Source organism: Mobula birostris, chromosome 3 (assembly GCF_030028105.1).
Source record: "Mobula birostris isolate sMobBir1 chromosome 3, sMobBir1.hap1, whole genome shotgun sequence".
Classification (NCBI taxonomy): domain Eukaryota; kingdom Metazoa; phylum Chordata; class Chondrichthyes; order Myliobatiformes; family Myliobatidae; genus Mobula; species Mobula birostris.
In genome coordinates this window covers 29311910-29328019 of record NC_092372.1, presented here as the reverse complement: position 1 = coordinate 29328019, position 16110 = coordinate 29311910, and the positions used below count along the sequence as shown (strand labels likewise).

General features: G+C 42.4%; 1 protein-coding gene across 2 annotated transcripts in view; it reads left to right on the top strand.

Annotated features, from left to right (window-relative positions):
- Positions 1–16110, top strand: part of ca9 (carbonic anhydrase IX) — a 94161-nt gene that overhangs the window by 68006 nt on the left and 10045 nt on the right. The window contains exons 9-10 of one of the 2 annotated variants that reach the window (XM_072252400.1): positions 11959–12003; positions 15570–15611. In XM_072252400.1, the coding sequence (XP_072108501.1) occupies positions 11959–12003; positions 15570–15611 (87 nt within the window). The remainder of the gene's footprint in view (positions 1–11958; positions 12004–15569; positions 15612–16110) is intronic. The other variant, XM_072252401.1, reaches the window with a different exon arrangement.

Sequence of the window (16110 nt, the reverse complement as noted above, 5' to 3'; positions counted from 1 at the left end):
CTTCAACTCTGAGATTTGTAATTCTACTCACATCTACCACTTCCTCTCACAGCTCCTTCTAGATACCCTCTACCCTCAATAAAGAAAACTTGCTCCTCAAATACCCCTGTCACCTTAAGCCTGTGCTATCCAGTTTTAGACTCTTCATGCCGGGGGGGGAAAGAACTATCACCTTCCACCTTATACATGATCCCCATAACTTTATAAACCTCTACAAGGTCTCCCCTTGGCCTCTTTTACTCTCAGGGAAACAGCTGCAGTCTATCCAGTATCTCCTTTTAACTCAAACCCTCCAATATGCTTCTGAATCATTTTTTGTACCTTTTCCAGCATAATCATATTCTACAAAAAGCACAGTGAGCAGAACTTCACACAATTGAGTTCTCTCCAATGATCTGTACAGACGTTACATGATGCCCCAATAGCTTGACTGATGAAGGTCAGCATGCCCAATACATTCTTCACTATTCTGTCTACCTATGTCACTCCTTTCAGGAAACTATGTACCTGCATCTCTGGGTAGTAAAGACAACTACATTATTTTCTCATATGCATGGCTTTTCCCCAGTTAAAGAAACATAGAAACATAGAAAATAGGTGCAGGAATAGGCCATTCGGCCCTTCGAACCTGCACTGCCATTCAGTATGATCATGGCTGATCATCCAACTCAGAGCCCTGTACCAGCCTTCCCTCCATACCCCCTGATCCCTTTAGCCACAAGGGCCATATCTGACTCCCTCTTAAATATAGCCAATGAACAAGAAGAAAATTAGTGAGATAGATCAACTGGTTAAGTGGTGTCACAACAACAACCTTGCATCAATTTTCAGTAAGACAAAGGAATTGATTGTGAACTTCAGGAAAAACACACAGCAGTCCTCATCAAGGGATCAGCCGTGGATAGGATGAACAGTTTCAAATTCCTGGGTGTCAACATTTCTGAAGATCCATCCTGGGCCCAACATATTGATGCAATTACAAAGAAGGCACAGCAGCAGCTATGTATACTTCATTAGGAGTTAGAGGAGATTTGGTATGTCACCAAAGACTCTCACAAATCTCTACAGATGCACTGCGGGGAGCATTCTAACTGATTACATCACTGTCCAGTATGGATGGGGCCACGGCACAGGATTGGACAAAAACTGCAGAAAGCTGCAAACTCAGTTAGCTCCATCGTGGGCAGTAGCCTTCCCAGCATTGAGGTCATCTTCAAAAGACAATGCCTCCAAAAGGCAGCATCCATCATTCAGAACGCGCACTAAGGCACATACTCAACATTTTAGGAACAGCTTCTTCCCCTCTGCCATCAGATTTCTAAATGGACCATGAATTTGTGTTCAGTTGTGGTTCTGGTTTCAGTTCAGTATGGTGTTCATTTGTGTGACTTGAATTTCATGAGCAGTAGCTTGATGACGGTCGGGGATCCCCTGCTGACCGGAATCAACCCTACCAAGCGAAGCATCTTCAGAATTGTCTTGAAGATCCTCTTGATGCTGTTGTTGTGCAATACATTTTGTGATTTGTATACTGATCAACACTAAACTACGCATGACAACTCGCTTCAGAGTACTGAAATGTTACGTTTATCCAGTTATGTTATATGGATCAGAATGTTGGACAATATCTAGTAATATGAGGAAACAAATTGAAGCAACAGAGATGTCGTTTTTGAGGAGGATGCGAAGAATATCATGGATGAAACGAATATCTAACATGGATGTCATGAACAGAGCAAACACAAAAAGAGAAATAATATATGAGATCATGAAAAGGCAATGTAACTTTATTGGATATGTGATTAGGAAAGAGGAGTTAGAATGCACGGTAATTATGGGAAAGATTTAAGGGCAGAAAGCAAGAGGAAGACAAAGACATGATGATGGTGACAGCAGCCAGAGAACTGGAAATGAATACCAAGTAATTGATCCACTTGACCCGAAACAGGAGTGTGTGGGCCATGGCAGTCAAAGCTCAAACTGAGCATGGCACCTGATGATGATGATGATGGTGTTCATTATAGAGAGGATGTGGGTTCAAGGAATGGATGCTGCCTGGATTAGAGAGGATGTTTTATGAGGAAAGGTTGAGCAAGCTAGGGCTTTTCTCTTTGGAGCACAGGAGCATGAGAGGTAATTTAATAAAGACATATAAGGTGAGAGGTATTGATAGAGTAGACAGCCAACATCTTTCTTGCAGGGTGGAAATTGCTAATATGAGAGGACTTAATTTTAAGGTGATTGGAGGAAAGTATAAGGGACAGGGAGGTTTTCTGTCACACAGAGTAGTGGGTACATTGAATGTGCTGCCAGGGGTGGTGGTTGGGCCAGATACTACTTAATCGTCATCATTATGTGCTATGTTGTATGATGTGGGTGGTTATAGTCTTCTATTTGCCTTTAATCTGAGAAGTTCTAATAACCTCTTTAAAACTTTTGCCTGTCCATCCCTTGATGTAACCCATGAATGTCAAATACATTATGGACATTTAAGAGACTCTTAAATAGGCACAGGAAGGAAAGAAAAATAGAGAGCCGGCAGGAAGGAAACATCTGATTGATTTTGGAGTAGGTTAAATCATCGGCTCAATATCATGAGCCGAAGGGCCTGTACTGTTCTACATCTGTGTGCTATTAAATGCATCAAAGTATGGTCAACCCTTTTACATTGAGTCAGAAATCAGTCAATCTCCTCCCATTCAGGATGGAGTAAATCAAAGGCAAACTGTCCCTGTGTCGAGTAGCTGAAGTATACAAGTCATTTATCCAATAGTTAGTGTTCCCAGCTGGAAGTACACTAATGCTTAAGAGAGACACACAAAATGCTGGAGGAACTCAGCAGGCCAGGCCACATCTATGGAAAAAGAGTACAGTCGACGTTACGGCCTAGACCCTTCAGCAGGACTTTTTACTCCACACCTGCTGAAGAGTCTCAACCCGTAAAGTTAACTGTACTCTTTTCCATGGATGGTGCCTGGCTGCTGAGATCCTCCAGCATTTTGCGTGTGTTGCCTGGATTCCTAGCATCTGCAGATTTTCTCTTGTTTGTGAATGCTTAAGAGCTTAATTCCCACTTTCCCTACTTCCCATTTTATACAGCTTGTTTCTTTCAGATTCCCTCCCATTGACCCAATCAAAAGGACAGTTAAAATGTTATTGGTTTTACAGTGCTGTGTTTGTCCAAATGTGTTCCCTGCTCTTTACTGTCATGAATCAAACCTTTGTTAAGCAGCAAATTAAATTAGATCCAACCCTTTGTTGAAGTTAGAATCATTAAGTGAATGTTCCCTAACCAGGAAACAGCCATAGTTAGTCGTGAAGGGCCTCAGCCTAACACCAGATAATGCTGCCAACTTTGCTCGCGGTTCTCAAGGAGGCGTTTCTCCTCACTGTCTAACAACCAACTTTAAGATGAAGCTTAACACAAGCTAGGAGAATAGATCTTTGTATTCCTCCTGGCCAGCCTACAACCTGGTGGCATGAACACTAAGTTCTCCAGCCTCTGTTAAACTTTCTTTCTGGCTCCCCCCACTACCACCCTAATAACCATAACATTTTCCCCTTTTCCATCCTCTTCATTTTCCCATCAGCCACACTCTCCAACCACTGACTCCATCCCCCACAACAACCTTTCCCCTCCCCATCTCCCTCCCTTGATTCCATACTCCCCCTTTCTGTCCTACCAGATTCCACCATCTCCAGCCCTTTGGCAATTCCACCTATTTCCTCCCAACTTCTTGGGCCATTGCACACACACTCTTCCTCCATCTGCCTATCAATCCCTGTTCACACCCTCCCCCTCCCCCACAGCTCTTGCTGCTCCTCTTCCCTCCACATTTATGTACTGGCTATCTCCCTTCTTTCTCTCCAGTACGGATGAAGACTCTCAACCTGAAACATTGTCCACCCATAGATGCTGGCTGACCCATTGAGTTTCCTTCAATAATTTGTGTGCTGCTTTGGTCTGCAGAATCCCTCGATTCTCCATCGAACACCAAGTTTTCTGGTGATAGATCTGAACCCCATGTGCTGTTACCTGAAAGATTCTGACAAAGGGAATAAATTGGGTACCTTTTATCAGTGAATGTAGTAGCTAGGTGAGTGTAATGCTGACGATGTTGTCTTGGGAAAGGTCACTGATGTTCATTCACTTCTCCCGCTTATGGATGTGGAGGATCATTTTGGAGGCACTGTTGATGGTATTGAGCAGCGGTCCCCAACCACTGCGCCGCGGACTGGTACCGGGCCGCAAAGCATGCGCTACCGGTCCACAAGGAAATGATATGAGTCAGCTGCACCTTTCCTCTTTCCCTGTCATGCACTGTTGAACTTGAACATAGGGTTGCCAACTGTCCCATATCTGCCGGGACATCCTGTATATTGGGCTAAACTGGTTTGTCCCATACGGGACTGCCCTTGTCCCGTATTTCCCCTGCTAAGGTAGAGCATACGTATGAAAACTTTCGTGCCAAAATGGCATAAAGTGAAGAAGCAACTACCATTAATTTATATGGGAAAAACTTTTGAGTCTTCCCAGACCCAAAAAATAACTTACCAAATCATGTCAAATAACACATAAAACCGAAAATAAATAACACTAACGTATAGTAAAAGCAGGAATGATATGATAAATACACAGCCTATATAAAGTAGAAATAATGTATGTACAGTATAGCCGGGAAGATGAAGGCAAAACCAACTTGCGGTGAAAAAAACGGCACGTACGAGCATGCGCACATTACATGCGCACGTCACGCATGCGCACACAGGTGCCCGCGCAAGGCTTCATGGTCATGGTAGTCTTTCCTTGGGTAAAGTGGCCCGGGACTTGACTGCGGCTTTTGTCCTTTATTCGGGAGTGAGAAAGTTGGCAACCCTAACTGTAAAAGACATGTTGAGGTGAGTTTAACCCTACTTGAACACCCCCCACACCCTGGTCGGCCGGTCCGCAAGAATATTGTCAATATTAAACTGGTCCGCGGTGCAAAAAAGGTTGGGGACCCCTGCTATTGAGGACTTAGATTTTGTGGAGAGAAGCATTCAGGAAGGCAGCAACTTTGAACTTCAGACATTATTTTCCTCAGAAGGCCAAAGGCTGTGCTGGGGCGTTGATGTCACGCTAATTTTGGCTTTCTATGATAGCTCAGTGAACAATACTTGTATTTGCACATGGTCAGAAACTATGCTTCATCATCAATGCCTCACTCACTGAAGCATACAAGAGAATGATCTTTTACTCAATGTCTGCAAAATAATGGTCCTCTACCTACCTGCCCTCACAATGCAACACCACCCTCTGACAATAAATGTCCAGAACAAAACCCTGCAAAATGTGGATCACTTCCAATATCTTGGGAGCCATCTGTAGTGTATATGTAGACATTAATGAGGGAAAATTTACTTCAGAGGCAGCTTTTGAACCATCACAAACAAGAGAAAATCTCTTGGATGCTGGAAATCTAAGCAATACACACAAAATGCTGGAGGAACTCGGCAGGTCAGGCAGCATCTATGGAAAAGAGTAAACAGTCGACGTTTTGGACTGAGACCCTTCATCAGGACTGGAGAAAAAAAGATGAGGTCAGAGTAAGAAGGTGAGGGGGAGGGGAGAAAGAAATTCAAGATAATAGATGATAGGTGAAACCAGGAGATGGGAAGTAAAGAGCTGGGAAGTTGATTGGTGAAAGCTATCAAGGGCTGGAGAAGGGGAAATCTGATAGGAGAGGACAGAAGGCCAGGGAAGAAAGAGGAAGGGAGCACAACCTGATAGCATGAACATCAATTTCTCGAACTTCTGGTAATGACCCACCCTCTCTTCACCATTCCTCATTCCCATTTCCCCCTCTCACCTGATCTCCTTACTTGCCCATCACCTCCGTCTGGTGTTCCTCCCCCTGTTCTTTCTTCCATGGCCTTCTGTCCATTCCTATCAAATTCTCGGTTCTCCAGCCCTTTATCTCTTTCACCAATCGAATTCCCAGCTCTTTATTTCACATCTCCTGGTTTCACCTATCATCTATTATCTTGAATTTCTTCCTACCCTCCTCCCCCCCCCAACTTTCTTTCTCTAGCTTCTCATCTTTTTTTCTCCAGTTCTGATGAAGGGTCTCAGCCCAAAATATCAACTATTTACTCTTTTCCATCGATGCTCCTGGCCATCTGAGTACCTCCAGCATCTTGTGTGTGCACCTTTCAAACCAAGCTGCTTTTATCAGGCCTAGTCAGTCTCCCTGTGCCCTTTGATTCTTGTTCAGATGCATCTTGTCTCTGAAGGTGACACCTGTGAAATGGGAGCTTCATTCCATACGTGGAACTCACAGCCAGTTCTGACTCATCTGAACCAAACTGAAACATTTCACAAAAGGTGGTGGATTTGTGTTTGGCCTCAACTCAGAGTCACATCATACCAAGCTTAGGATCAGTCGATCTAAAATTCACTGCAGTCCAAAGAGGAGCTTTCAAAGAATTACTGTCATTACAGTATGTAAAGGTTTTTGAACTCAGTGTCTTTTCCAGGAATAGCACTCTCTCCTGTAACCCTGTGTCCACCAAGATCCTTTGAAAATGCTAGTTTTCAAATATCAACCTTCAATCGGATGGCATGAATATAATTTTCTCTAACTTCTGGTAGTTTCTAACCCTCCCCCTTCTCTTTTTCCATTCTGGTTTCCCTCTTACCCCTTCTTTTCTCCTCACCTCACTATCATCTCCCTCTGGCACCCCTTTACTTTCCCTTTCTCCCATGAGCAGATTCTACTTCCACCTATCACCTTCCAGCTTCTGACTTCATCCTCCCACCTCCACCTACCCATCTTTCCCCTCACCTACCTTCACCCAGCACCTGCCAGCTTGTATTCCTTCTCTTCCTACCATCTTCTTATTCTGAATTCTGCCCCCTTCCTTTCCAGTCCTGATGAAGGATTTTGACCCAAAATGTCGACTGTTTATTCCCCTCCGTAAGGTGTTGCCTGACCTGCTGAGTTCCTCCAATATTTGTTTGTATGTGTGTTTTCAAGTATTGATTTCCTCCATTTGGTAGATGATTTGGTAGTTTTCTTTCTTGATCCTTAAAAACTCAGACCTGCCCCCCATGAGCTGGGAATGGTTGGAAACACTGGTATTCAAAGCAAAGTTTTTTTTTAATTTATTCATGTATGGGATGTGGGTATTGCCAGCTAAGTCAGCATTTATTGCGCATCTCTAGTTGCCCTTGAGAAGGTGGTGATGAGCTGCAGTCCCCGAGGCGTAGGTACACCCACAGTGCTGTTAAGGAGGGAATTCCTTGACTTTGACCCAGCAACAATGAAGGAACAGCGATATGTTCCAAGTCAGGGTGGTGGGTGACTTGGAGGGGGATTTTCAAGTAGTAGTGTTTTCAGGTATGCCAGGTAAGTGGAAAAGAAAAGGAAGGAAATTTAGGCCACTGAACAACTCTTTCACTTTGGGGCCCAGCCATGGTGGAGTTCATTCTCAAAGTGCCCACTATAAATAGTGCCCATTGTGTGGAAGCACTCCATGCCCTCATTGCCCTGAGATCAAAATGTTATCTTCTTTCTTTCTCTAAGGCAAGTACCCCATGTTCCCTTATCCTCCTTTCATCTACTGATGGCAGCAGTCATTCTCCATTTCCTACAGTGATGACCCCAGACTTTTCTCACACTTTATTGGCTACCTCCACACACATATCCCCCACCTCCACACACATATCCCCCACCCCCACACACATATCCCCCACCCCCACCCTACGCCCATCTTGGTGCTACTCCTCCATTCTCTGTGGAGAATGCAGCTGCAATGGGGAGATTGATCCCAGGTGATTATCCCCCAGGCAGCATGACTGGGGTTTCCTCCAAGTGCCCCAGTTTCCTCCCACATTCCAAAAGCTGTTACTGAGTATCTTGGCATGCTATCTTGGTGCTGGATGCTTTGCAACACTTGTGGGCTCCACAGCACAATTTCATTTGATGTAAAATGATGCATTTCACTGTATGTTTTGATGTACATGTCATAAATAAAATTAATCTTTATCTTTAGTCCTGCACCCAGACTATAGTCCTCCATACTTCTCATCCACGTACCCATCCAAACTTTGCTTAAATGTTACAATTGAACACTTCTGCTGGCTGAACTTCTGTAAATTCATTTTTTAATATAAAGATTTTCAAAGAATATGTGCCATATGCACATCGAACTATCAAACTATACAGTATAATGTGTGGTTTGCATCAACGACCAACATAGTCCAAGAATGCGCTATGGACAGGCTGTTGTACTCTGACAGCAACGTAGCATGCCCACAATTTACTAACCGTTGATAAACCCATATATTTTTGGAATTTGATAGGAAACTCGAGCACCTGGAGGAGACCCACACAGTCACAGAAGTGTTTGCAAATTCCTCATAGGCAATGGCAGGAATTGAACCCTGATTGCTGGCGCTCTAAAGCGTTATGTGGGCTGCCATGCTACCATGCCACCCCTGTATTAACTCTTGCTGCTTTCATCTTTATCAGCTTGCACCTCCGATCAGATCAAAGGTCGTATGAAACGTACAGCATATATGAGGCCCGTTAGGCCTGTCACACTTCTGCTGGATCTTTGAAACAATCTTCTCCAAGTGCCATAGGCACTGGCAGGCAACACTGGCCATAACCAAAGGCAGACCCTGACCCCCACCCAATTCCATTCCCTTACTAACACGGGTCACAGCTGGAAATGAAAAGGTGCCCTGAAATTGCACTTCCTCAACACAGGGTTGGTGAAGCTACTCACCACAGCACAGTTACAGCAGAGGCTGAGGTCCACAGGCAAAGCACAGAGCAGAAACCAGCGATTAACCTTGGGGTGAATGAGTTACCGGTCAGGTTCACTTTCTTAAGCTTTATCAGCTTTAACAAGCCTCATGACATTTAATGGGATTATTCATACAGTTATTAGCTAAAATAATAGTCATTAATTATGTACAGCACTAGTAAGCAGAGATAGATTGTTTTATTGTGACATTATGACCCTTTATGGTTTCCACACCCCTTCTCCTAATCATCAGCTATAAATATAGTTTAATGTGTGAATGAGAAAATGGCCCATGACTTGTACATTTTTACCAAATTGTGACTCAGAATCTATAATTTTTACAATGCCTTCAACAGACTTGACCTTTGGTTGAAACGACTGGGTGTGTTGCCTAATTTACATTCTGTTTCAACACTCTGGGTAAACCTTACTCAATTCCATCTTCCATTGTGCTTAAGTACAAACTTGCCCAGAAAACGTAATATATCACAAAACCTGGGTGAGTCTCCTACAAAGGGAGGAAATAAAGCAGTATTGTTTTACTGTTACAGTTTAAAGTTCCTACTGAGTTTCAGAAGGATCTTTGCTCATGCAGTGAAGACTTCTTCAATTACAGGAAATGTTTCTCATTGATTCTACTCTGAATGCCTGCAAGAAAATAAACTTTAGGGTAGCATATGGTGAAATATACTGTAGGTACATTGATAATAAATCAATTTTGAGCTGTGAATGTTTGGTTCTTTTATCACAGTCCAGTAGATTTCCCTGTATTTTGCTTCGTTGGCCATTAAATTATTTAGACTTGCCTCCTTGACTGTCCATAGTGAGGCAAAGGGTCTTGAATCTAGAACAGCGAAGTATTCACCTCGAAACTCATGTCACTAACTGATCTGAGTCCCTGCACTGGAATTCTAAAGGAAATATTGTATCATTTCTTAATGCATGCATTACTAAATGACAACAAAAGAGGACTGCATGTCCTCATAATCTAATGTAATCTAATCTAATCTAATATGAAACAATTGCTAATCTTCTCTCTAAAGGAAGAAATCAATAGACAATAGACAATAGGTGCAGAAGTAGACCATTCGGCCCTTCGAGCCTGCACTGCCATTCTGAGATCATGGCTGATCATCTACTATCAATACTCGGTTCCTGCCTTGTCTCCATAACCCTTGATTCCCCTATCCATAAGGTACCTATCTAGCTCCTTCTTGAAAGCATCCAGAGAATTGGCCTCCACTGCCCTCTGAGGCAGCGCATTCCACACCTCCACAACTCTCTGGAAGAAGAAGTTCCTTCTCAACTCTGTCCTAAACGACCTACCCCTTATTCTTAAACCATGCCTTCTGGTACTGGACTCTCCCAGCATCTGGAACATATTTCCTGCCTCTATCTTGTCCAATCCCTTAATAATCTTATATGTCTCAATAGGTACTCAATCTAAATCCTACAGAATTTTGAAACAGTGACATATTAAGTATGATTAAGCAATATTTAAACAAGTTTTCTCATGTGTTTGAATTGAGACAACACCTAAAAAATAATTATTTCATTAAACACATACAAAATGACATGTCAGATAGCATCTATGGAGAGGAATAAAGAGCTGGTATTTCTGACTGAGTCCTTTCCATCAGGACTGGGAAGGAAGGGGAAAGAATCCAAAATAAGAAGATGGTGGGAGAGAAAAGGGTAAAAGCTAGAAGGTGAGGGGCAACACAGGTGAATGGGGGCAGGAAATGAAGTGAGAAGCTGGGAGATGATAGGTGGAAAAGGTAAAGGGCTGAAGAAGAAGGAATCTGATAGGAGAGGAGCGTGGAGCATAGAAGGAAGGGATGTAGGAGGAGCCCCAGAGGGAGGTGACAGGTACGTGAGGAGAAGAGGAGGGTAAGAGGAGAGCCAGAATGGGGAATGGAGAAGAGAGTGGGGGGTAGGGGAGAAATTACCAGAAGTTAGAGAAATTGATATTCATGTTGTCAGGTTGGAGGCTACCCAGACAAAATAAGTGGTATTATTTCTCCAACTTGAAAGTGGCCTCACCTTGGCTGTAGAGTAGACCGTGAACCAAGATTGGAATGGGTATGGGGAGTGGAATTAAAATGATCGGCCACCAGGAAATCCTGCTTGTTGCGGACAGAACGAAGGTGCAAGTCTGTTGGATGGAAAAGGGAGGTTGGAAATGGGAATACAAGTTTGGAGGTCCCCCCAGTCTACGTCAGATCTCCAGTTCATTGCAGCTTCCATTTATCCCCCTTGGATAAAGCAAACATAAAATAGGAAAGGTCTGCTCCGGAACTCCCACTGCTTTTTCATGAACCTTTCAAAATGAACTCTGTTGTGGAAAAAAGGGGATGGGGGTTTCTGTTTTATGATGAAGAGACAAGTGTGGATAGGAGACAATCTGGAGAACTGCTGTAACACACCACTAATCAGATCTCCTTTATCAGAATGAATATACCCATTCCAATACAAGTATGATTAGTTAAATTTAGTCACTAAAAGGTAAAGTGCAAATTTAATAGTCTTTTAGCTAATAAACTCTTCTCAGGCTTCCAGCTGGGTACAGGAGTTGATTACAACTGACGTTTTGATGACAAACTTTGCCATCTTCATCAGAGATGATGTCTGGGCATGTCTAGCCCAGTGGTATTTAGTCCCCTGTTGTCTGTTCCTCCTGATTGGTTAGTCCTCATCCAATCAGGTTTCCACTCTCCCACCTTGTTTATAATTGAATTCCAGTTCTGACTTAGAATAAGACCTCAGTTTTTTTTTAAAATTCTTTTCGTCTAGTTTTATTTCAATGGCTTTCTTTACTAGGTGGCCCCAAAAGCCATTGGCATGTCCGTCATAATCAATATCTGTACCTGGCTGGAAGCCCGAGAAGAGTTTATCCGTCATATATGGCGGGAAGGCACTAGATCCTTTTTCAATTTTTTAGCTGTTTGTAGTTTGCTTCAATTATTTTGACAAGCTGATTCTAATTAATCAAGTGAGGAAATAAAGGGATATAATTGTGATTCAAATGGAAATTTAGCTCGTTTAATTGTTACTCGATAACATTTTGCCTCTCTTACAGATTAAATGTCTTTAACATTTAATTTGATTTAAGCAGTTGAGAGCGCCATCTAGCAATTCAAATAACATAGAGTTTTGTGCCTACAGTTCATAAAGAGGACACTGCTGAATCAGATGGAGAATACAAATCAGGTACTGTGATTCCTACTCTGACTGAAACATGAATAACTGTAGTTCAACTGTACTGTTCCAGAATTTTTATACCACCTTGTTTTTATTTTATGAATATGGTCTGAAAATAAAACAACATCCTTTTTTGAAATTGAGTATCACGTAGAAATGATATAAAATATAGAGTCATCATTACATGAACAGTTCTTGTCATGGGAGCTGCTTTCTTTTATGTTTGCACATCCATTAGAGAGCATTAATTAAAGGATAGGTTATATACAAGTCCCAATGCCCAAGGACCATCTCAGAAATGCGTCCTAGGATTATTTTTGGGCAACAGAGCACTTACTGATGAAGGAACTAATTTTGACCACATCCTTACACTGGATGTTAACAAATTGTTTTGTTGTCTGCTGTGCTAATTCTGTTTCTGGTGATCAACCCACAGAAAGGGTGAGACAAGGGCACACACACCAATCCTCATTGAAGGATCAGAAGTGGAAAGGGTGAACAATTTCAAGTCCCGGGCTGTCAACACTTCTGAGGATCTATCCTAGCCCAGCATACTAATGCAGCTACAAAGAAGGCGTGACAAGAGTTAGGAGTTTGAGGAGATGTGGTATATCACCAAAGATGCTCACAAATTTCTACAGATGTACTGTATACAGTATTGTAACTGGCTGCATCACTGTATGGTATGGGTGGGGGAAGAATTGCACAGGATTGAAGTAAGCTGCAGAAAGTTGTAAACTCATTCAGCTCGATCATAGACGCTAGCCTCCACAACATCCAGGACATCTTCAAGGAGTAACACCTCGAAAAGGCGGCATCCATCATTAAGGTCCCCGATCACCCTGGTCATGCCCTCATCTCATTGCTACAGTCAGAGAGGAGGAACAGGAGCCTGAAGACACACACTCAATGATTTAGGAACAGCTTCTTCCCCTCTGCCATCAGATTTCTGAATTAACATTGAAACCATGAAAACTGCCACACTACTTCTTTGCACCTGATTATCATCCTGTCAAACTTATTTTCTTCAAGATAGACTGAAAACAAATCCTAAAACGCCCCCTTTGGGTTCATTAATGAACTTTTAAACTACTTCCAGCCATTTAGCATGCCTGTGTAAATTATAATGGATTCAAAATTCAGCCTCTATAATGAAAAGCATTACAAGGCATTTCCGGTCATTTCACATAGAGTGATTTAACCTTGCATTTCTAATATCACTTACTCATGAAAATGTCTTCTTTCAGAGCATTGTAGGCCCACTTAAACTAAATTGTTCTGGGTGTAGCCATCGTCAATCACAACCAGGGCAACCTGTTTTAGTAACAAGCAATCAGCTGGAGGAACTCAACAGGTCGAGCAGCAGTTTTAGGAAGGGAAGGAATTATCATCGTTTTGAGTCAAACCCCTACATGAGGTCCTGATGCAAGGTTTTAATCCACAACGTCTATAATTCCTTCTCTCCACAAATCAAGATTGTTTAATGTCACTTCCAGTACACAAGTGTAAAGGAGAATGAAATAATTGTTAGTCCAGATCCAAATCCAATTAACACAAGATAAACACAATAATAAAAAATACAATAAATATAATGTAAATATATGAGATAACTTATATACATGGACTGTATGTCCATAAAGTGATGGCAGGCACAGGAGTGTTTGTACATAAGATGACTAACAGGAAATGATGAAGTAGTGGTGGTTGGGGATTGTAGAGGGGTGGGTTAGTGGGTGGAGGTGTTGATCAGCTTTACTGCTTGGAGAAAATAACTGTTTTTGAACCTGGCGGTCCTGGAGTGACTGCATAGTCGCCTCCTCCCTGATGTGAGTGGGATGAACAGTCCATGAGCAGGGTGGGTGGATCCTTCATGATGTAACTGGAATTTGTGCTTTTTAGTGGCTGGTAATGACACATGTCAAAAACACTCCTGCCACAATGGACACTCACCAATATGCTAAACAACAGAATCACTCCCTGCCCTAATTACATCATTATCTTTGACTCATGGCCTGCACCTGCTCCTTCAGGCACCGGCTTCCTTCCTGCCCCCTTCCCAACAACCTAACCACGCCAACTACATTTGTATGGTTGCCTGATTGGTCAATATTCATCAAAATACCAAGAGAATAGCAATTGGTGGCGCTGGGGCTGTTGCCAGAGATCCTGGTGCAATCCTGACCTTAGGTGCTGTCTGCAGATTACCACTGTGCCGTTTCCCTCCAGGACAGTTTCATCAAACAGTCCAAAGACCTGTGGGTTGTGAGTTAATTGACCACTGTAAATTACCTCTAATATGTAAGTAGGTCATGGAATCTGGGATTGTTGATGAGAATGCGGAGGGAACTGAAAAATGGGATTAAAGTAAGATCATTGTAAATGTGTGACTGATGGCCAGCACAGGTGAAGGTCCAGCAGGCCTCTTTCAGTGCTGCATCTCTCTCTTTCTGACTCTACATGAGAACGCCTGCCTTTATTGGAAGAGCAAATTATGGAACTGACCTGAACCTGAATCCCAACCACAGAACGTAAACTTCAATGCCTTGAGTCAGGTGTGAAAATGTCAACCAAGAATAGATCTTCAAAGATTCAAAGTACATTTATTATCAAAGTATGTATGCAGTATACAACCCAGAGCTTCATCTTCACTCACACAGCTACAAAATAAAGAAAACCATGGAACTCATTCAAAGAAAAACATCAAAACCCCAACGTGCAAAAAAAAAGAACAAATCACGCAAGCAGCAAAAAAAACAAGCGAAAAATACAGAATATAAAACATCACAGCACACAGTCAACAAAACAGTCCCTTAATCTTAACATAATTAAGATTATAGTTGGTCACGTAATATAATATTTAAACTTACTCCAAAAAAGTCGTGTTTAAGATAATGAAATATTTCAGAATACACAGCCAGTTCAATCATGTGGCTGCCGAAATATTTATGTGTTTTACAAACATTTACCTATTGCTATTTAACAAGGGAACAGCATTTTTTATGTGAAAGCATTGAGGTTCTTATGAGCTGTTTGCTGCATCACAATGAGGTAGCCGGATGCAATATAAGCTAATAGTGGCAGTAAACCTCACCTTGAACTTTGCCTCAAGATGTGGGTGAATATTTTATGACGATAAAGCTATTACAGACGTGGAAACCACTGTCTTTGACTGGCTGAAGCCTGTAAGGTTAGTAACAGACAGTCTTCTTGGAAAACCTTTGGGCTGAGTTACTGCCAGGACCCTACAAGGTTATGTAGATAGCACTGAAGTTGGCAATGACTCAAAATCAATAGTCCACAATTCTATCCCGGTTCTGATGAAAGGAGTTTGACCTCAACAGCTAACTCAGTTTCTCTTTCAGCAGGGCCGCTTGGTCTGCTGGGTGAGTCCAGGTTTCTGGCACCTGCAGTTTTTTTTTATTTTCGCTTGTGCCCGTAATCTGTGGGATTCAGAATGGATTAAAAAATAATCAGTCACTTGGGTACATAGTTTTGTAAATATTGGGTGAAAGCTCCTGTCCCATTGAACCTGTTCCCTCACACTTTAGGTGATAGTTTGTCTTGTGTTTTAACAGGCCCAGACAATGGAGAACCAAATACATACAGTAATCGCTCATGTAAGCCAGATTTTATCTTTAAAAGCCCAAGATACTAATATTTGCACCTTCCAGGCTTATCAATAAACAACCATGATGATATACATGACATAATTTTCCATGGCCGCGCTATTGAACTTCTGCTGTCATCCAATGCAGAGTTTGCAAAGCAAATCTGGGTTGGAATGAACCAAGCCAGAAACGCAGCTGAGAAAAGCTCACCTTTATTTTGGCCTAAATCAGGGGTTCCCAACCTTCTTATGCCATGGACCCCTACCATTACACAACGGGATCATGGACACTATGTTGGGAACGTCTGGCCTAAAGGATAATGGCTTGAATTAGTCATGGGGTTTATCTGTAGTGCAACTATCCACTTCCTCGGGTACCTGGAGGCTAGTTAGTGTGAATTGTAGTCTGGGATCCTCAGAAGGCTGAAGTTCAGTCATGAAGGGAATGCTTAAAGGGAGAGTAACCTAGAATCATAAAGGTTTTGAGGTTGAGTATTTTCTCATAATGC